Source organism: Alexandromys fortis, unplaced genomic scaffold, assembly GCF_014885135.2.
Source record: "Alexandromys fortis isolate MF-2015 unplaced genomic scaffold, M_Fortis_MF-2015_v1.1 scaffold_45, whole genome shotgun sequence".
Taxonomy (NCBI): domain Eukaryota; kingdom Metazoa; phylum Chordata; class Mammalia; order Rodentia; family Cricetidae; genus Alexandromys; species Alexandromys fortis.
The window spans coordinates 3,744,128-3,767,102 of record NW_026067926.1 but is presented as its reverse complement, the minus strand read 5'-3'; the positions used below and the strand labels follow the sequence as shown (position 1 = coordinate 3,767,102).

Here is a 22,975-nt window from a genome sequence, read left to right as displayed (position 1 = left end):
CCTTCACCCGCAAGGAGGGTCAGAACATTCTTGGGTATTCTCTTTCAGATCTGCCTTTATTCATGCTTCCAGACGAAGATGGTGGAGAAATGTGGCTGTGCCCAGTACAGCCAGCCTCTACCTCCAGCAGCCAATTACTGCAACTACCAGCAGCACCCCAACTGGAGTGAGTGGTCCCACCTCCAGCCTTGCACATCCCAGGCGGGGAACCAGCTTGGCCAGCAACAGGCTGCCCAGTCCAGATTGCCCTTTGCCTGAAAAGGGTGTTAAAGGCCCTTTCTATCACCAAGCCTGGCTTGGATTGTACTTTGCAATTGTGGGTAAATGCTATGGCCCAGCCAGTGCTTGCCTACATAGTCAACTCTAGAAGGCACTGTTGATAGTACTTTTACACAGAACAGAGAACCAAGGTTCAGAAAGATTAAGTCACTTACCTGAGGACACACAGGCGAGAAGTCACAGAACTGAACCCAAGGGCTGCCTAACCCCCAACTCAGGTCTTTTTGTTGTTGTTTGATTGTTTATTTTTAAGACAGGGTTTCTCTGTGTGCCCCTGACTGTCCTGGAACTCACTTTGTAGACCAGGCTGGCCTCAAACTCAGAGATCCCCCTGCCTCTGCCTCCTGAGTGCTGGAATTGAAGGCGTGCACCACCACACCTGGCTCCCAACTCATACCTTTAATCAGGAAAAGATACCACTTCCTAAGATCACAAACCAGCATTAGTTCCCCTCTCCCCCCCAAAAAGACAGGATTTGTAAAAGGTGCAGAAATAAATAACTAACCCAAGATGGTGGGAGCTCCCCAGATGACCCTAGGAAGGGTGCTGTGCCTCCAAAGTTCATACTTCTTTCTACCCTATCCCCAGTGTATTGCTACTACCAACTGTACCAGGCCTTTGTCCGAGAAGAGCTGGGCTGCCAGTCAGTGTGCAAGCAAGCCTGCAGGTGCGTAGATCTGGAGGAACAGGGCAGGCAGGGCTGTGCTGAGCCAGCAGCCCATCTTCACTCTGTACCCTTCTCCCCTAAGCTTTAAGGAATGGACGCTGACCACCAGCTTGGCGCAGTGGCCTTCTGAGGCTTCCGAGGTAAGCTCTACCCCTCCCCCACCCCGAGTCCTTGCTGTCCTCATCTATTCTACTACTGGGGGCACAGTTCCCAGGTGGGTCGACCTATACCGCCAAGGCCAGAGAAAGGGGGTGTGGCTGAGGAAGAGGGCAGTGGGTAGCCCTAGGCCCACTCTTTCTTTCTCCATCACAGAAATGGTTGCTGAATGTTCTCACCTGGGACCGAGGCCAACAAATAAACAAAAAACTCAACAAGTAAGTTTGCCTCCACCCAGTTCCCTCTGCCTCTGTCCGCCACAGGCTCCTGGGCCCTTTGCTTGCTTCCTCATTGCCAAGCCCTCTCCTTTTCGTCCATTCAATCATTTAGTCAACAAATATTTACTGAGCTCCCTGTCATGAACCAGGCTCTGCTCAGACCTTTGTTTGACCATGAGCCGCCTTCTGAAATACATTTTGCATGGTGGCCCATTGAGTCTATCACTGGGATAAAGCATGCAACAGTAGTTCCTTCTGATTACAAAGCACTTGGGCTGATTCTCAGATGGCACACAATGCTCTGGCCAGCCCTCAGGGGATCTGTTCTACGACTCCCCCCATGAATACCAAAATACCTGAATGTCCAAGTCCTGACGGGGAATGAGACGCGTTTGCATGCGAGCCACCACATCCTTTCATCCGTTGAAGTCATCCATAGATTCCTCATGGTGCCCAGTGTGATGGAAATGGAACCTATTTCCATAGGGAAATAGCTATCATAGTGGATTGCTCAGGGAATCTCACACAAAGCAAGTCTTTGCATGTTCAATCCAGGTGTAAATACTTTTCCTCTCAAAACATCCCTTCCATGGTTGGTTGAACATACGGATTCAGAACCAACAGACTCAGAGGGAGGGCGAGTTTCCATCCTAATTGGTCACTACACACCAGTCTGATTGGTTAGTACCTATACCAGCTCAACAGGCAAACATTTGATTCACCTTTAATACATTCTGATATTTTTTCATCTTTTTTCTTTTCTTTTGATTTTCTCTTTAAGACAGGATCTTGTATAGCCCAACTTGACCTCAAACTCACTATGTAGCTAAGAATAACCTTGAACTTCTAAGCTTCCTGTCTCCACATACCAAGTACTGGGATCGCAGGCATGACCCACCATGCCCGGCTTTGCCTAGTCGATTCAAGGGCTGGTAATGTACCAGACACTACCATAGTCCAGCAAACTTGCTTTGGACTTGCTGGTATATCCTGACTTATAAAAATAGTCCTCTTAGCATCCTGTCTTCTAATCATACTTAGATTTTTCACAAAGAAATTCATTTCTGAGATACTTTTGGCAAAAATTATCTAGGCCAGAGATCAGGAATCTCAGCAGATGGAGACAAATGTGAGAGAGGCTGGAGTCACCTTGGCAACCCCGGCAATGCACATGCCTACTTCCGACCATAACCATGTCCCAGCCTAGGGTCTTCCCTGGTAAAAGTCAATCTAGTCTCCAAACCAGAGCATGGTGTATGAGTTGTTAGGGGAAAATGGGGGCATCCAGGTAACCAAACATGCTCCCTGACTCTCCCCACCCCCCCATGGAGTTTGCAGTGAAAAGATAAGGATAGAGTTAACTCATCAGTGATCCCAAAATTTTGCAGTCAAGTCAGGAGGGTTAAGAGTTCAAGGCAACTTTAGGTTACACCTTGAGACACTGTCTCAAACAAAACAGCGAATAAAGAAACAACAGATAGAAAGAGACTGAGCATGTGCAGTCAGTCAGTTGGTGCAGAGCAGTGACCCCCTAGCCAAATCAGGCCCGATGAAGCCGTCCTTTCTTTTCAGCTTTTCCTATAAGGTTAAATGTTCTGTGAACATGGGACTCCCCCTCTTGCCCCATGTCGCGTGACTGTGCAGCAGTGAAAACTCTGAACGAGCATGAGCCTTCCAGCTCCATTGTTCCCACCAGAAGAAATTGAGGAGGGTAGTTAAGGGCATGGCCTTGAAGCCAAATGGGTCTGGCTTCGAACCAGCTCACTCAACAGTCAGCTATGCAGTGAATGACCCCAATGTATGTCTCAATTTCCATGCTGGGGATAATTAAAACCCAGCTCCCTGCCTCAGACACTGTGAGAGCTGCATTCATTCACTCAAGGGTCTTCCAGCAGAGTTTGGCAACATCAGAAGTGCCTAATAAAGGCTACATGCTATTGCACTCATTGTCACTATTACCTTAGCCTGCCTACTTCTCTCGCTTGCACCACCCACCAATCTCCTATAGGAGTCTGAGACGGCAATCAAACAATTATCAATGTCAAAATATAATGAGAGGGTGGATGGGTGAACCGGAACCTCTGGGGGTTGAGAAACAGTTTATTTTTTTTGTATTTTCAGTGCATGGATGGCCTGAAAACCAGGTCCAAGTTGGAAATGCACTCTGAGGTATAGAAAGAGACACAGGAACAAGGTTTTAAGAGTCCTTCGACTTCCCACAGGGCAGAGAACCCTGATTGCTCTTTGGGCTGACGAGGGAGGGGGACTTGACTGGGGGAGAGGGAGGGAAAGGGGAGGCAGAGGTGGGGAAGAGACAGAAATCTTTAATAAATTTAAAAAAAAGAAAGAAGAAAAAAAAAGGTAAAAAAAAAAAAAGAGTCTGAGGGAGTTCAGAGCACAGGCCACCATAGGGGCTTGGGCAGGAAGGAGATGAGAGCCATGCTGCCATCTGGCAGGAAGCCAAGGCTGCCCACCCATCTGGGCCCCACCTCTTGGAATTTTCGCAGGACTGACCTGGCCAAGCTCTTGATATTCTACAAAGACCTGAACCAAAGATCCATCATGGAGAGCCCAGCCAACAGCGTGAGTAGTCGGCTTGTCCAACATGTCCCAGGTGCATCAATATGCCTATCTGTCAGGTCTAGAGGAACAGTCACTGAGGGGATATGACCTGGTGTAAGATGGCCGAAGCCTCAGAGTAGAAGCCCAGAGTGAGAGGAGACAGGCCTGTAGCTGAGGCCAATTGGGAAAAGCCCCCTTTTGAGATAGGGTCTCCCTAAGTAGCCCAGACTGGCCCTGAACTGGCAATCACCCATCCCTCTGCTCCCTGAGTGCTGTGTTGCAGGCGTGTGCCATGACTCTCAGCCCTGAAGTTACAGCGTGGTCTCCCTTGCAGATTGAGATGCTTCTGTCCAACTTTGGTGGACAGCTGGGCCTGTGGATGAGCTGTTCTGTCGTCTGTGTCATCGAAATTATCGAAGTCTTCTTCATTGACTTCTTCTCTATTATCGCTCGCCACCAGTGGCAGAAAGCCAAGGATTGGTGGGCCCGGAGGCAGGCACCTCCCCCTCCTGAGACTCACTCCAGCCATCAGGGCCAGGATAATCCGGCTCTGGATACAGACGATGACCTGCCCACTTTCACCTCTGCTATGCGCCTACCTCCAGCCCCGGAAGCCCCGGTGCCTGGCACGCCACCCCCCAGATACAATACCTTACGCTTGGACAGTGCCTTTTCCTCCCAGCTCACAGACACTCAGGTGACCAATGAGTCCTGAGGCAGAACCGGAGGACAATCATAGTCTAAGGAGACTCTCTGACACAGACAGGCCCCCCTATCCTCACTTGGGGCTTTTGATACAGCCTACTGTGAACAGGACGTGGCTTGGGAACCCACAGAAGGACCTGATGGGCCCCGCCCAACACCCATAACTTCCAGGGCGAGTTATACCCTGCAACCTGGACTTGGCAGTTCTGAGCTGGAGAGCCAGCAGCAATGGCTTTGGTCAACAGTGGGCTCTTCACAGGACCCCAGGAGAAATGTACTTCTAGAGCCCCAAGCTCAGGAGTTCACCTACAATATCCCTGGCCTAGGCTGTAGTCCAAGCACACGATCTTGGGTAGCAAGGCTGGCCAGCCATCACCTGATGTGGGTGACCAAAGAAATTAGCACCATCCTTGGGTATCAACTGTTGGTTGCTGAATTAAGTCATTGACACTGGGACAAGGTGTACTCTGCGTCCTCAGACAGACAGTTGGCCCAGGGCCCAGGAGCGTGTTTGGAGAGGGCACGGTAGAGAGAGGCCAAGGGGTGTGGCAGGATGTCCCCATCTGGGAGTAGGGTGGGGCGGTAGAGAAGGGCCAGTTAGAGGGCATAGCTAGACACTCCTAACAATTGGTATTCCCATAATTTCAACTTGAGAGTGGTATTCTGGGAGTTGTGCTAAGCACTTGCATAAACCACCCTAGGGCATAACAAACATCAGACCACAGACCCAATCTTTTATTTTGTAATTGAACTGAGAATATGTGTGTGTATGAGTGTGAGTGTATGTGTGTGTGATGTTTATGTGTGTGTTTATAATTTTTGCATAGTTAATATATACATATGTATATATCAAAAAGAGAATTTTTGTGACTCATGAAAATTATATGAGGTTCAAATGTTAGTGTCTATAAATAAAGTTTTATTGATACTCGGTCATGCCTATTTATTTGTACATTGTTCATGGATGCTATGCAAGCTGAATTAACACAGCTGAGTAATTAAAACTTTGGCCTTTTCCAGAAATAGTCTGCTGACTCCTAGGTTAGTCCATTAAGGAGGTATAGAAACTAGAGCAAGTTATTTGTTCAAGATGACATAGCCAGAAAGTTGCAAAGCCTGGATTTGAACCCAAGCAGCCTAACTTGGGGGCATGAGCACTCTCATTCCCCTATCCGGAATGCAGTCTCTGTGTGCATTAAGTATGAAGCTGATGTCACTTGTGGTGGAAAGAGGAGGAGGCTTAGCACCCAGGATCTAGACTAGAAGGAGGTCCTTCGTGCATCAACCAGAAAGACCTGCATTTGGGGACTCATTGACACACAGGGACAGGGGCTGGTGGAGTCCAGGGTCTTCATGAAAGAAGCTATTGGGACCCTACATGAGCGAAGGACCCAGGTTCCACCCCATACATACATCCCACGCCTGCACCTAGAGTCACCGCCTCTGCCCCATGTAGCATTTCCACTGGTTCTCAGGGGTCAGGGAACAGATGTCATATGTTGGGAGCTGTGCTAAGCACTTACATAAATCACCTTAGGGCACAACAAACACCAGCCTACATGATGACTGTGGGTTACATGACACTCCCCGGGGGGACTGAAGCAGCTAAGCCTTAAAGGCATAAGCCTGGCTGGACTCCTGGGGGCTACAACCGGTACCGAGGGGACATGTAACAGACGCCCACTTGGACACCACTCAAAGGAGATTGGGGACTGTGCCCTCAAATCCACAGAACTGGCAAGCCTTGGCATGTTACCCTAACAGGAATACTTCCAGCAGGGCTGAAGCTGCTGCCGGGTGTGTCAAAGGTGAGACCGACAGCATCTGGCTTAATTGTTCTCTAGTAAATGGGTGTGCACACCTCCTGGCTCCAGCCATCTGCACGCCTGCTTGACTTCTGCAATGTTGCCTTTTCTCCTTTTCCATTCACCCTTCTTTTAGCGCCACACACGTCTCACCCCTTGGTATACATTTTCATCCATTCATGTCTCTTGTTAGATCGTGAACTCTATGGAGACAGGAATAATGTCTTACCTCTTCGTAGTCTGATTGAGATGGGACTGAACGCAATGTTGACGTTTAGTTGTATGAAGCTTATCAGGACAATAGTAATCGGGCTGACAAGTTGGCTCAGTGGGTAAAAGAACTTGCTGCCAAGTTAAATGACCTGAATTTAATCCCCAGAATACACATGTGAAAGGAGAGAGAGAGAGAGAAAAAAAACAACTCACTAAGTTTCCTCTGACCTCCACATGCATGCCACAGCATGTGTGCCCATACAAAGCAAACAAATAATTTAAAAAAAAAAGAACAATAAGAGTGGCAAAAAAATTTTTCCAGATCTTATTATTGGCTAGGGGTTCTGTGAGGTTCCTCACACACATCACCTTCTGTAGTGCTGGCCCCTGGAGTACTCTTGCAAATGAACTGAAGCACAGAGAATTCTCTTCTAACCACACAGTTGGTAATTCATGTGCCTGCCCCATCCAGTAGTGGAGCCTGTGGGCCTAGCTATCCACCACCTGCAAACTGCCTTTCACTCAGAGCTTCCTCCAGGGGCCAGGATTTTCTGCCCCTGAGGAAACTGTCACTGGTCCTCTGGATTTATGTCCAGAGGTATTCTTATGTCAAGTCAAGCGTGAGGACAACCCCATCAAGCATTTCCTAATGGTTCAGAGATCCCCTGGGAACCTGCACCCCAAAGGGTGATATTGAATAAAGACTTATGTTTTCTAGACTTGGTATAGCTCAGTTGGTAGAGCACTTGCCTGGCATACAAGAATCCCTGGGTTCACTTCCTGGCACCACTTAAGCCAGGCATGGGGGCACTTACTTATATATAGCCCTAGCTACACTCAGCTGCACAGTAAATTCAAGGCCAACCTGAGATACATGAGACCCTGTCTCAAAAAGAAAAACATTTAAATGTTTTTTTTTCAAGACAGATTTTTCTTTGTGTAACCACCCTGTTTGTCTTGGAACTTACTCTGTAGACCAGGCTGGCCTTGAACTCACAGAGATCCACCTGCCTCTGCCTCCCAAGTGCTGGTACTAAAGGTGTGCACCACCATCGCCACAACCCAGAGATGGTGTTATCTAAGAGAAGCAGTTTTACCAAAGGAAAGACAGATTTTTCACTCCTGGTCCTTCCAAGTCCTCACTCAGCACGTGAGCTGCGGAGAACAATTTATCTTCAAAATACAGAGGTGAAGTAGTCATTCATGAGGATAGATACATCGTGGAGAAGAAGAACGCTCCAAGAAGAATGCCAGCCCTGGCAAAAACACTTCTTTTTATAATGGAATTTTATTCGGTCTCTAAAAAGGAATAAAGTGGGGCCAGCAAATTGGCTCAGCACATGAAGGCACTTGGCGTCAAGCCCGAAGACCTCTGTTCAATCCCCAGCACCCGCTTGGGAGGAGGGAACTGTCTCCGTCAAGCTGTGCTGACTTCTACACATTCTCATACTGATTGCCTTCCCTCACAGAAAACAAACAAACAAACAAACAAAAAAACAAACAGGAAATAAATTAATGTAATTTGTAATGAAGTACTGACATATGGGTGAATTTCAAACCTATCATCCCAACTGAAACAGCCAGCAGACAAAGAAGATCACCATAACTGTTTGTTTCCACTTAGAACTAAGACTCAAGGACAAACTCGGAGCATCAGAGTAGACTGACAGCCCTGAGGAAGGAAGGCTGCTGATGGCTGAATGACTCGGGGCTCCCTCGCGGGGATAGGAAAACGTTTTGGAACTACACAGAGGCCACTGAACCTCAAGGGGTTGACTTTACAGAAGGTGAATTTTACCTCAATAAAAAATTCAAATGAAGTTTAAGAATGGCCATGAAGACACATCTATAATCTCAGTACGAGGGAAGCAGGAGGACCTCGAATTTGAAGACCAGACAGGGCTATGTAACAAAGTCCTGCCTAATATGTACGTATAATATGTATGTATGTATGTATGTATGTACATATGTATGTATTGGTAAGAATATTCCCCCAGGAGCCCGGTAGTGGGTAACTCTGCCGATACAATAACCCAATCAAGTCGAAATAAAGTTCAGGTTTTAATCTAAGCTAGGCACTCCTGAGTGATCCCAGGGGAAAAGAAGAAATCATGGGAAAACCACAAGGGGAAGCCTGTGGAGCCAGACCTTACATATTCTTTGGGATGGAGCCACTGTTTGGCAGGCTTTCTTTGGGCAGGGTCTGAAGGAAACAGCTCCAGAGAAGGGGCTGCTGCTTGGCGTACTAAAGGCAGGGTTTGGAAAAGGCAGCTCTAGGGAAGATCCCCAACAATATGTATGTATGTATGTATGTATGTATGTATGTATGTATGTATGTATGTATGTATATTTTAAAAAGTGAGCTTACTTGCCGGGAGGTGGCAGCTCACCCCTTTAATCCTAGCGCTCGGGAGGCAAAGAGAGGCAGATAACTGAGTTCAAGACCAGCCCCATCTACAGAGAAGTTCCAGGACAGTCAGGGCCATGCAGAGAAACCCTGTCTCAAAAAAAAAATCAAATCATAAAAATAAAAAAGTGAGCTGACTTAAAAGAAAGCCACAAATGAGAGAACAAAGCAAAGCTCAAACTGCAGAAGCCAAGAGAGTAGAAACCTCTGGGGGCATAGGGGGTGCAGAAGAGCTCAGAGGCACCGAGGCATGTGGACCCCGGCTGGTGAACGGCTGCTTGCCACCCCGAATGGCATCATATACAGGTGTAGGCTTTCCTGCCAGACCACATATAAATCTTCTACACATTCTGCTACAGAGTGTGAATTTGCACGATTTAAAAGGTCTTGGGGATCAGGAGTTAGCCCAGTCTATAAACCGCTTACCTTACAAGTGTGAGAACTTGAGTTGAACCCCCAGAACCCATGTAAAAAGGCAAAAATGGTGGCACATGCTTATAACCCCAGCTCTGGGGAGGCAGAGACAGGCAGATCCCTGGGGCTCACTAACCAGTCAAGCTAGTGAGAGACCCTGCCTCAAAAAACAAGGCGAATGGCGCTAACGGAATGACACCCAAAGTTGGTGCTCTGGCCTCAGGTGTGCTTAAGCATGTATACATGTACATGTATGTATACCAGGACACACATGCAGACACCACACACACATACCACAATCCACAACACACACACATCTCAGAAAAGAAAGAAAAGTATGTGGATGGTAAGGCAGGCATTATATGAGTCCTAAAAGCAGCCAGACACCCCTAAAAACAGCTGGCATTCAACGAGATGCCCTGAGATCAAACACCCCCTGCTTTGTCCCCTCCTCCTCCACAGAAACTGTTCTGAGAAATAGCTGTGTAGCCATCCTCTGGGCCCTGGCAACATCTTCTGTCTGTCCCAACTCTGGCTCACACAGCCTCCAGTCCATCCCAGCAAACTGAGAAACTATCCCAGCCCCTTCTGTCCCAAGGCAGAGCCAGCCCAGGGTGGAGAAGGCCTGGCTCAGCAGGATTCCTGACACACGTGCTGTAATTGCTGGCTACCCAGCTAAAGGAGCCTCATTGTGTCCGGCTCGAATCAAGAAGCAGGAAGAGCAGGTGAAACCGCTCCAGTTGTTACTTTGCTCCTTCTCCCTCCTTCTGGAACGTTCCCAGGAGATCTTCCCAACCTCCTCTCCTCATATCTCCAGCCAAACTAGCTAAGGGCTTGTCTGAAAAACTCTGCTACCCAGCAGCTCTGTTTGTGAACTGACTGCCTGGACTCAGGGAGTCAGCAGCCACCTTTTGCTCTTTTTAATAACATTATTAAAAATATCTTTTACTTGTATCTACACAAAAATAATAAATAATATATTAGAAATCTGTTTTGAAAAATAACAAAACCCCAATTCAGTTTGAATTAAGAAAACAATAAATGCTATAAATTTTGGCTCCCATCACTGAAGAGTCCAGCGGTCTGCAGTTTCAGGTGCTGCAGGATGCAGAGACCCAAACATGAGCTCAGAACTTGGACTTCCCCCTTCTCATCTATGATGTTAGGTTTGTTCTTAGACATATTCTTCCACACAGTATGTCAAGATGATGTCATAGTCCTAGCACATGCCCCACTTCTCAGTACCCTAAAAGAAAAGAAGATTCTCTTTTTAAACAATTTCTAGCTCACCAACTGAGCTGTGATTACATATTTGGGCCATTGGCCCTTTCCTGAATCCAACAGCGCAGCCAAGGGACGGAACTCATTGACTTGGGGCTCACTGATTAGGCTAGGCTGCTTGCCAGTGACCCCCAGAGATGCACCTGCTTCTGTCTCTTTATTATTGGTATTATGTATCATCATATCTGACTTTTTATTTTTATTTCTCTCTCTCTCTGTGTGGCCGATGCATGTGTACCCACATTAGTGTTAGGGGACACTTACCAATGCATATGTGTGTGTGAAACCCAGAAGTCAATATTAGATATTTTCCTCTATTGCTCTCCACCTGATTTTTCAGACAGGATCTCTCACTGAACCTTGACCCACCTATTGGCAGTCTTGCTGACCAATGAGTCCCCAGGATCTCCCTGCCTCAACCTTCCCCTCAGACCCTGGGGTTATAGGTACATACCACCACATCGGCTCTTTACGTAGATGCTGAACTTGGGTCTTCCTGCTTACACAGCAAACACTGACACTGAGCCATCTCCCCACCCCCACAGCTGAGTGTTCGTGTGGATGCCATGGATCAAATGCAGGTCCCATGCTTGAGTGGCAAGCACTTTATCAGTTGAGTAATCTCTCCAGCCCGTTGGCAGAATTTTTACTTTATTTTATTACCATTTTTCATTTATTTTATACCTGCTGCAGTCTCCCCTCACTCCTAACCATTCCCCCTCTATTGTATCTACTCCTCCCCTGTCTCCACTCAGAAAGGGGAAGACCTTTCAAGGCCTTAGACAAAGCACAGTACATCAGTTGAGGCAGGACTGAGCTCCATCCCCTACCCCGCATCAAGACTGGATTTTTTTCAGTGTTGAGTTTCTGTTGTTGTTTTTTTTTCCCCAACATTAAACACCACATACCAGATGTTGGTAAAGCAACTTACAGGTTGTTTTGAGCAGGCCACTGTTTCCTCTCTGTGTTCCTGCAGGTAGATTTTGGCTATAAGAACTGTTGGGACCATGGGTATTCTGGGTCTTCCTAATTTGAGAGTGGGGAGAGGAAGGGAGGAGGAGGAAGGGAGAGGAAAAGGAAGGAAGGAAGGAAGGAAGGAAGGAAGGAAGAAAGGAAAATTATTACTTGATTATCTTAAACTTAAAATAACAAAGGTATATCTGATCTCACCCTTCTGCTGTTGGATCAGAGGTCAACCAGGCCCCACTGGTGTCTTCAGGTGAAGGATGTTTCTCTACCTGCATGCTTTCTCCCACGTGGCTTTTGGCATTCTCCCGGAACCTCTCCCCACCCCAATTCTGCTGTTTGAATCTCCCCTCCTTTGACTCTCTTAGACTTCGAAAGCCTCTCCTCTGGTTCTCACTCACAACACTCTCATTCACACCTACACCCATCAGCTGTCAACCAAAACTCAGGTTCACTGAAGACTCTAATGCCCTCTTTTCCTCTTGTATTAAGCTTCCCTGGCTCCTACTAGCTTTTGTAAATGAGCACAGAGGACAATGTGTTCAGTTAAATTAAATGTGCAGGTATGCCCTGCTTTAAGCATCATATGGACCAGAGATGGGATACATGGGACGACTCTCTCTCCCCAGTTTCTGTGATTTTGCCTCTTAGTCTGTCTCAGACCCCATCTCTCCATGGGGTGGAAAAGCCTGCTCCCACACCCCAGTCCGTATAGCTTTCATAATTCATTCATGTCAAAGAAAATGCGATTCTTCCTCCCAGCATACATTTATCACATTTACCAAGGGATTCTAACTGGCCCAGTTGGGTCATGTGGCTAGCTATAAACCAATCACAGTAGGACAGAGAATAGAATATTTTGATTGGCTGTGTCCCTGTCACATTCCCATTCTTGTTCCGGGTGAATTTCACCCAAGTCACGTGGATCCCCATAGAATAGTGGCTGAGCAAAGAAGCACAAGCTCTCATCTTGAGCAAACCTTACTTGAACTCTGCATGACCCACTCAGTTGGGAGACCACCCAAGTCTCTGCGTTCCTCAGCTCCCCTGACTTTCACCCTCATTCCTCCCAAGGCTTTCCTGGAATGTGCAACACTTCCCAGCCCTTCTCCTTCCCCTCTTTTTGCTCCCCTCCTCCCTTGTGCTTGACCCACTCTGAGCCTCTCTGCCTTTTAGCCTCCCCTGAACATCAGCCCTCCTCCTTGGCTTCTTACTACTCTAGGTCCAATGTCTAAACACTTCAGCTATTCTCTCAATCCCTCTTAACCTTCAGCCCTCACAACTCCGGATCACACAAATGGGAGACTTGGTCTTCCCGCTAGTGTCCTCACCAGCCACTCTGGGGACAGTCATAACGGTACCAGTCAACCGGTTACTTATCCTGGCAAGGGCAACGACAGCATATGGCTTTTCCAACTTTGATATGGCTCAGACCTGAAATGTAGGTTCTCATCTGGTAGATGAGGAGAGAGATGTGCAGTTCTAGCCAGCCAGTGAGGTCAAAGCCACAGTCCTCAGAGATTCTTAGAGCAATTAGGGCATGGCATTTCTTCTGCTTGGTGCTCTTTGGGCAATTCTAAAGGTACTGCCTGCTAGCGGTACAATTGGATGCAAAGACTGTCCATGTTCTTCCATGAAGTTTCTGATCAGTAGGGACACTGGAGCCTAATTGACTATGTGGTTTTTGAGAGTTCTTTTTTTTATTGATTTTATTGAGCTAGACATTTTTCTCTGCTCCCCTCCCTTCCTTTCCCCTCCCCTTCAACTCTCTCCCATGGTCCCCATGCTCCCAATTTACCCAGGAGATCTTGTCTTTTTCTACTTCTCATGTACATTAGATCCATGTATGTCTTTCTTAGGGTCTTCATGTTGTCTAGGTTCTCTGGGATTGTGATTTGTAGGCTTGTTTTCTTTGCTTTATGTTTAAAAACCACTTATGAGTGAGTACATATGATATTTGTCTTTCTGGGTCTGGTTACCTCACTCAATATGATGTTTTCTAGCTCCACCCATTTGCCTGCAAATTTCAAGATGTCCTATTTTTTTCTGCTGTGTAGTACTCCATTGTGTAAATGTACCATATTTTCCTTATCCATTCATTGGTGGAGGGGCATTTAGGTTGTGTCCAGGTTCTGGCTATGACTTGACTATGTGGTTTTAACAAGTTCAAAGTGATTCTTATCTTTGGGGATGGTTGGGAAACAGTGCTTCCTCATGCCATTTGGTTCATGTGACTTGCCAGCACCCAGATTTCTCTGTTTCCCATAGATCCACCCTTTCCCAGTCTCCTTAACTTCTAGGAGGTGAGTTGACCTCCCTCCCTCACCTTGTGGAGCCAACTCAGAGTGGTTGACATGAAAACACTAAGCCTGCCTGTAACCTTACTTATAAGCCCTCTTGCCTTTGTTCATGGCTTTCTAATACTGGAGAAAGGGACTTCTGGTCTACCTGGCCTCGTCCTTCACATCTCTCAGTTCCCTTGCTCTATAACAGCTCTACTTCTATGGGGTCTTCAGCTCTTCCATAGCTGGCCTATCTTCTGCCTATGAGGATTCTCCTAAAACTTCTCCCATCTTGTGCCTCATCTTCCCTCTTCCTTCACCATGAAACTTACCCTTTCTCCTCATATTTCTCCACATCCTATAATACTAGCACTGAAAGGTGATACCACAGTATCAGTAAAGGCACTTTTTAGACATTTTTAAAGCCTTTCAGGGAACTGGGGTGACAACCCAGTGAGCAAGAAAGCTTGCTTCACAAGCATGATGACCTAACTTACAAATTCCTAGACCCACATAAAAAGTCAGACATGGCTGCACTGTGACTGTGCACAGTCACACACTTGTAATGCCAGTACCGGGAGAGGGAGGGAAGCAGCAGAAACAGAACTCTGGGAATCTCTAGCTAGCCAGCCACCCAAAACAACAGTCATCGACTCCAAGTTCAGTGAGAGACCCTGTCTCAAGGAAATATGGTGGAGTGTACTAGAGCAAGACACCCCGTGTCCTCCTCTGGCCTATGCTCATGCTCCAGACACACACCCACACAACACACATCCCACACACACATTTTTGTTCTGAAATCATTTGAGGTTTTGGACGAGTGGCAAAAACAGTATAGGGGATTCCCATGCACATTGCAGCCAGTTCCTGCTAATATTACTATCTCCTGAAACGATGAATTGTGTGTTAGAATTAAGAAATGCACACTGATAAAATACTATATACTGAACTACAGAAATGAACATTGATACAATGCTATACGCTGAACATTTTACTGTTTTCCCCACTAATGTCTTAAAAGTGTATGTTTTTAATTCTACAATGATTGCATTCTTTAATTTAATAATTAGAAAGTACAAATATAAAAAGAAAAAAAAATCATAGGCATCAAAACACATCTAAGGCTGCAAGATGGATTAGCTGATGAAGTTGCTGGCTGCCAAGGCTGAGTTCCAGCCCTAGGACCTGTATGATAGGAGAGAATTGACTCTCCCTAGTTATCTTCTGACTTTCATATATACATAGTGGCATGGGAGTGTGTGTGTGTGCATACACGTAAATAAATAAACAGATAAATCTAATAAAAATTTAAAAGGTCAACATACAACTGTTTGCTTCTCTTATAACACTAGGTAAACTACATGCACACACATAGAGCAAAAATACGTTCACTGTGCCCTGCAATCCATTTTTCCCACTAAATGTTATACTCTATTGCTGCTCATAATAGCAAGTATACTTCTAGATCAATTTCATTTGATTATTTTTATTTTATTAAAAACTAAATATTTTTAATTATTAAATTTTTTCATTTTATTAAAAGTTAAACCTTGTGGCTAGATGGTGGTTGAGAGGTTAGAAGTGCCTACTGAGGTCCTGAATTTGGTTCCTGGCACCCCTAGGACATGAACAACCACCTTTAACTCCAAATCTAGAAGACCCGAAGCTTTCCTGTAGTTTCTGAGAGCGAACATGCACACGGGCGCGCACACACTCATACACACAAACTCACGAACATATACACACAGAGACACACAGACACATACAAACATGTACACAGACACGCTCAGACACAAACGCTCATTCTCACACATGCGAACACAGATGTACACAAACACACAGATACACACACAGAGAGAGATACATATACACACAAAAATAAACCAGTCTCTAAAAAATTTAACCTTTGAAAAGATAATAGAGTCAGTTTCAGGGTTCAGTATTCAAAAGGCAGACAAGGGAATTTAGCAAACTTTTCTTTTTATCCCTATTTTTCACTCAACTAAGCCTTTTCTACACGATTACAAAGACCAGAAATTGTTGATGGTGGCTCCTCTCTATGATCCTCGGTACTCAGGAGGTGGAAACAGGAGTTTCCTTGAGTTCAAAACCAGTAAGATACTATCTTAAAAAAAAAAATTAAAAGAAATTGGCAAATGTGGAAATAAACTGCTATTCCACGCAGCCAGGCCTTGATTTCTGAATCCTCGGGCTGTTTAAACAGGACTGGACTAGCACACCGTGTGCATCCGCCCGTGCCCTGCATTGGTTGGAGTCCGTCAGAGAGTCCACTTCCTCTGCCGAGGGCGTTCGCATTCAAGACTGCACATTCCTTCCGTGCACCCAGACCCACTCGGGTTATCAGATCGTAGCAAGCACATGAACCATGGCGTTAGCAATCGCATCTGCATTTCTTGAGAGGCTGGAGCATGTTTGTTCCATGGGCATCACAGACAGGTTTCTGGGGAAATGACCACATAGCCTTTCCCCCTCTTTTTCACTCTCCACTGACTTTTTGGCTCTTTATAGGCAGTCTTTTCCCAGTCGCGCTCACACCGAGACTCTGCAGCAAGAGCGACTAACTTCATAAGCACACAGGCACGTGAGCCCTTTCCAGCCACACCCTGTTGAATATCCCCTCTCTGAGCATCACTAACCAGGACGTGCCCCTCTCCTTAGCATTTTAGGCCAGGTCAACCTGTTTTAAAGCTTTTTATGGCTGTTTAATTGAATATGTTTTTGTTAAATCCAGCTCTTCTTACAGAATTAACCTTGTTTAAAAACAGCACCAAGAAAAAGAACAAAACAAACAAACAAAAAACAGATTTCTGCTGTCTAGCCCTGGCTGACCTGGAACTCACTATATAGATAGGCTAGCTTTGAACACACACTGACAGAGATCCAACCTCCTGCCTCTGCCTTCCAAATGCTAAAAATAAAGGCATGGGCCACCATGCTCTGCCCAAAATGTAAAATGCATTATAAAACGGAGTTATCTTTATTAGTCCTCTCCTTCCCTACCCACCCAATAGTACGTCATTTTAAAACTATCCTTCAAGACAGACTGTCCAAATATATGGTCGTCTTCTGGAAGATGACAAACACAGTCATGGCGAAGAGCAGAGGGGACAGAAGAGAGAGTTACGGGGGAAAGTAAGAAAACTAGAGTATATCTTCTCTCATATGTGAGATCTAGATTTAAATTTTCGGGACAAGCATGATGAAGAACTAAGTTTGACTCCTCAGCATTCACGGGAAAGCAGGGTAGGGTGACCCATGTCAGTAACTTCAGTGCTGAAGGCAGAGACAAGTAGATCCCCGGGGCTTGCTGGCCAGCCGGTCTTAGCTGGATGGCTAAATCAAGATTTGGCAGAAGACCCTGTCTCAAAAAAAAAAAAAAAAAAAAAAAAGAGGCGGAGGGAGATAAAAGAAGACTCTCAAAGTTGACATTTGACCTTTACACACATGCATGGACACACACACATGTACAGGCAGCCACACTTCCACAGATACATGTGTTTACACTATACACACACAAAAGTTATAAACGTAAATTATATGATTAAATTATACACACATCATGTCTTAGTCAGTGTTCTATTGTTGTGAAGAGACACCATGACATGGCAACTCTTATAAAGGAAAACATTTAGTTGAGGCTGGCTTACGGTTTCAGAGGTTTCATGCATTATATCATCATGGTGAAAAATCACAGTGACACGCAGGCAGACGTGGTGCTGGAGAAGCAGTTTGAGAGTTCTACATCTATATTCTCAGGCAGCGGCACGAGAGAAACACTGGGCTTGGCTTGAGCTTCTGAAACCTCAAAGCCCACTGCTAGTGACGTTTCTTCCAACAAGGCCACACCCACTCCAAAAAAGGCCACCCCTCCCAATCCCTGTCAAGTAGCGCCACACTCTCTAGTGGCCAGCATTCAAATATGAGCCTTTGGGATCCATTCCTATTCAAATCACCACATATATTTTATCTATCACTTGAAAACGAAAGATTATTTGGAGGAGGAAGAGGAACAGAAGAAGGGAAAGAGACACAAGAGGAAGCAATTAAGGTAAATATTAGCAGAATGAAATGGTCTACATCTATGAAGATGTTGTGAAACCCATTATTTTGAATGCTAACTAAAATGCAATCAAAGTAAACAGGAGTCAGTCGCTTCCTCTGTCATGGAGGAAGCATCTTCTCCCTGGAGCTCCCTGAGTCTCTGGTATTTCTTCCCACCCCTCATCCTGGGAAAGCACTCATTTATTATATTCCTGTAATTCTGCCCTGTCTAACCTGTTTATAAATGAAATTATATGGTAATTCTAAATCTCTGGGTTCTTTCACTCAGTACATTGGAAGGGCCTCGCTGAGTTGCACAGACCAGGCTTGAACTAACAGCAGTCCAGGCAGGCCTTCATCTTGAAATCCTCCTGCTGCTACCTCCCAGGGAGCTGAAATGAGAGACCTGTAACCATGCAAGTCCCTCTTGGAGGACATTTGTGTCCAGTCTTTGTCCATGACAATATCCTTGAACAAACTCTTAATATACACGTGTAAAAATCTCTGGTGAATAGATTCCCAGAAGCGGAGGGCCAGGGCCAAGGGGCGTGTGCCTTTACTCTTGTAGAAGGCCCGTTTCCCCACCCACATCCTCTCTACACAATGTTCATCCCCCCCCACTCTTGTCAGCCTGGAGGTCTTTCCAAAAAAAGTGGCCTGAATGGGCTGAGAGCTTACATCTGCACAAAAATCTACACAAGGGTATTTATGATAACTTTTTTCATAATTGCCAAACTAGAAGAAAAACTGAAAGCAATCGAGGTACCCTTCCCTAGTCAAGAGGCTAAAGAAGCTACACAATGGAGCAGTGTTCAGTGCTGAGCAGGAACAAGCTATCAAGCCATGTAAGCAGCTGGAGGAGACTCAGACACATCCAGCTGAGTGGAAGAGGCAGTCTTCCAACACCGAGACTGTGTGGCTTGCTAGAGAAGGCAAAGCTATGTCGACAGGGAAAGATAGATGTTGCCAGGGAATTGGGGGAGGGATGGGAAGGATACCAGAGCACGGATGGTCTCAACAGTAGTGAGAAGACTCTGAACACTGCCCTGTCTGTGGTTAAAGCCACCGCATACTTGTCCCAGTCCCCACGTGTCCAATGAGGCTTTAGGTGATAATGATGGTGCCCCGGCAGGGTTCACCAGCTGCAGCAACTGCACTGTTGGAGGAGGCACTGGAGTGAAGGAGTTTGCGCATGTTTGGGGGACAGAATGTGGTGGCAAACCCATGTCTCTTCCTCTTACTTCTCTGTGAACCCAAAGCTACTCTATAAAAGTTATATTTAAAAAAAAAAAAAGCCTGACACTTCTTATGCTGTGCATGGTGGCGCATGCCTTTAATCCCAGCACGCAGGGGGCAGAGGCAGGAGGATCTCTGAGTTTGAGGTTAGCCTGGTCTATAGAGTGAGTTACAGGATAGCCAGGGCTACACAGAGAAACATCCCCCCTCTCACTCATACACACACACACACACACACACACACAGAGAGAGAGAGAGAGAGAGAGAGAGAGAGAGAGAGAGAGAGAGCAAAGAAACCTGGAACCTCTTATTTTGTTTGTTTGCTTCTGTTCTCTGTTATTTTATTTTTATTCTTTTATTTTTCTGCACTAAAATTATTAGAAGGGAAATACTGAAAATATTCTTATTTTCCCCTTTCATTTAAGGCATATTTTATATATTTAAAGTGCATTTGCTGGGTTACGTTGGGACATTTTCACACAAGTATATAATGTATTTTGGACCCATTTCCCCTGAAGTCATGCACCTCTTTATTTATTCTAAGAATTCCTCCATTATGAATGAGGCTGTGCGCACTTTTGGTATTTAAAATCCAATAGCATTTCAAGAAATTAAATTTCCCCTTGGGATGACCGAGGAAACACACACCTCCCTGATTTTATCATCTTTTCCTGATTGTTTTTCCTTCTCCACCATCTTCCCTGGTGTCCCCCCCCCCCCCCGGCCCTGCCCCGTTCATTTCTCCTCTCCAAAGGGCAGTTAGTTCTCTCTGGTTTGATCTTTAGTGCCCCCCACTCTAGGTTCCATTCCTGACTCACTTCTCATTTGGCATCTTTAAATAACTCTTAGGGCGCCTCAGATCCACATCTCCCCTTAACGCACTGCAGATGTCTTAAACTAGTCTCTATTCTTGGCTTGATAAATCCTGTCAAACTTGCCCAGCCTCCCTAAGTATCAGCTGGAATCTACCCCTCATTTATGCAATTAGTAGAACAGACAACCTGGGAGTCATTCTAGCTTCCCGCAACCCAGTGACTGTTGTAATTTAGATCTCATTGCTTCCCCAAAGGTCAATGTGTTTAAAGCTTGATCCCCATGAGGATGTTCCTGGTTGGTGACTGAGCCTTTGGGAGAGGCTTTGGGGAGATCCTTGAGGCCAAATCATTAAAGGGGATTGTGGAACCCCACTCCATCCTGTTTTCTCCTGGTCATGTAGTGAGTGGCTTTGCTTGGACTGTCTTACTGCAAACCAAAAGCACGGGGGCCATCAGAGCATGGAGCGGTGTATTGAAAACCATGAGCCAAAATAATCCTTTCCTCTTTATAAGTTGATGCTTCATGTATTGTGATCTAGTGACAGAAAGCTGAGCCACACAGTCACCAACCCCTAAAAGCTGAGCAGTTTTGTAAAGAGTTGGCCCAATGGATAGAACAATGGCCCTATCTAGACACCTAGGTTTGGGGAAAGACATCTCAAAGTGCCTGTAAGTGGTTCTTTCAAACTTCTTTTGGGCTATATTCTGCTCAACTTGGTCACCCAAGATAGCCACTTACTAGCTATGCCTAGAGTTATGCTTAAAAGGACATTCAAAAGATGTCTTCTCCCACTTATAGGAAAGGAAATTGGATTTTTGTTGGTAAACCAAGCCTTGGGAAATATGTCTTTCTTACTGTCAGATGGAGAATTCCCTGTCTATGTTTCCCACAGCATTCAGTTCTGGAGGTTGAGATTCATTGCTTTGAGAAAACAACAGAGGTGAACAAAAAAGAACTCAAAACCAATTTGGAAGTGGTTGTTGTTTTGGAGGGTAAACAGCCCTGAAATTCTTCAGCATATGTTGCGGTTTTGATGTTGTATTGGTTGATTGGTTTCAGGGTTGTTGTTCTGGAACAGTGTCTCTCCCAGCGTAGCCCAGACTGGCCTCAAGTTCACAAACCTCCTCCCTTAGCCTCCTGTGTGTAGAGTCACAGGAAAGAAGGCACTCGGTCTCGTAGTGTGTTTAATAAATGTATCTGTGATCTTTAAAAAGCTCTCTAGGCATCACCTGTTACTTTGGGATAATTGTTGCAATAAGAGAAGATGCGCTTCTCCTGAGCTTCTCTGTTCTTTCATGGGAAATAACAGCCTTGAGCTTTGTCTACAGTCATGGCATGTTGGAGAAGACACCGCTGCAGCCACGCCACAGGGACATTTGTGAAAGAAATGGAAGGCCTTTGCAATATGCTCCTGTTGGCTGATACAGACCAGGGGCTGGAGGAAGTGACTGTATTCTTACCTCCAAAGTGGAGCAAACATTTACTCTTCTCAATTCTGAGATGAGTAAGTGTCAACATTCATTAAACCTTGTTCGTATGCAGGACATGTTGACTACACTCAGGATCACACCCAGTCCTCACCTTGGCCCTGTCAGGTAAATACTTATCTTAATCCCATTCTACTGGGGAAAGAAAGAAAGAAAAAAAGAAAGGAAGGAAGGAAGGAAGGAAGGAAGGAAGAAAGAAAGAAAGAAAGAAAGAAAGAAAGAAAGAAAGAAAAGAAGCCCTGAGAACTTCAGTTCCTCATGTGTTATAGACCAACCACAAATATAGAGACTTAACTCTTCACTATACTTGGCAGTGATTGATCTGTAGAAAGTTCCAGCCGTAGAGCATCCAGCCATAGACACACTGCTTTCCCATGCCCATCTGAGATTTCCGGCATATGCCTTTAATTACGGCACTCAAGAGTCAGACGCAGGCAGCTCTCCATCCTTTCTAGAAAGCCTGGTCTACACAGAGAGGTCCAGGCCAGCCAGAGTTACATGGTGTGATCATATCTCAGAAACAAAAACAAGTACCAGACAGTCTGGCCATTACTTAGCCCTGACTCACCCCCTTGCCCTTGCCGTTGCATTCTAGGGTGACTTCCCAGAGGCTCCTGTTGACCAACTGCAGGACACCAGCTCTGATTAGGAAAGCACAGTTCCATGTGACCTCTTATCATGCTCCCTGGGCCTGTGGCAATGTCCCACCCCCTGGGGTTCCGACATTCTTTTCTCTTCATCAACCACCTCTGTAGGCGTGGTTTCCTGAAGTTGACTGTAAAATTCATTCACTAAATAATTTGTGACGGGACTGGAGTTGGAGCTTCGCTGCAGAGTGCTTGCCTAGCACACGGAAAGCCCTGGGTGCAACTACCAGCACATCATTAACCGGTGGAGTGGGGCATACCTGTAATCCCGGCACCGGGGAGGTGGAAGCAAGAGAAGCAGAAGTTCAAAGTCAGGTGGTCCTTGGCTACATAGTGAGTCCAAGTCCAGCCTGGGCTACATTTGACCTCATCTCAAAATAGTGATAGCAAACTGTGACAGACACCAGAAAGGAGATAAAAGCACTCAGCACTGTGGTTCACATATGCTTGACTCTTTATACCTATACTGTGATGGAATGGATGGATGGATGGACGGACGGATGGACGGATGGTCGGATGGACGGATATGGCCTTGTTCTTTATCTGATTGTCTAGAAGACAAGTGGATAGCATTTCAGATGATGAGTTCCAACAACAGCAGAGAACATTTTCTAAGAGGACACCATTGGACTTTATGAGAGTAATCTTCCTGGAACTCTACCTGGAGGAAGCAGTGTTTTAGCTGAAGCCTGAGGCCAAGAGAGGGAAAATGAGGACAAAGAGACAGCAGGTTTCTAAAGAGAGGAAGGCTTCCACCTTGCCACAGAGATGG

The 22,975-nt window shown here is 45.8% G+C and overlaps 1 protein-coding gene across 1 annotated transcript in view; it reads left to right on the top strand.

Annotated features, from left to right (window-relative positions):
• The window catches only part of Scnn1g (sodium channel epithelial 1 subunit gamma), a 33,270-nt gene extending 27,752 nt beyond the window's left edge, over positions 1–5,518 (top strand). Inside the window, exons 8-13 of the mRNA XM_050143333.1 lie at positions 49–166; positions 868–946; positions 1,029–1,086; positions 1,259–1,320; positions 3,828–3,903; positions 4,217–5,518. Coding sequence (XP_049999290.1) covers positions 49–166; positions 868–946; positions 1,029–1,086; positions 1,259–1,320; positions 3,828–3,903; positions 4,217–4,597 — 774 coding nt within the window. The 3' untranslated portion in view covers positions 4,598–5,518. The remainder of the gene's footprint in view (positions 1–48; positions 167–867; positions 947–1,028; positions 1,087–1,258; positions 1,321–3,827; positions 3,904–4,216) is intronic.
• The last annotated feature ends 17,457 nt before the right edge of the window (positions 5,519–22,975 follow it).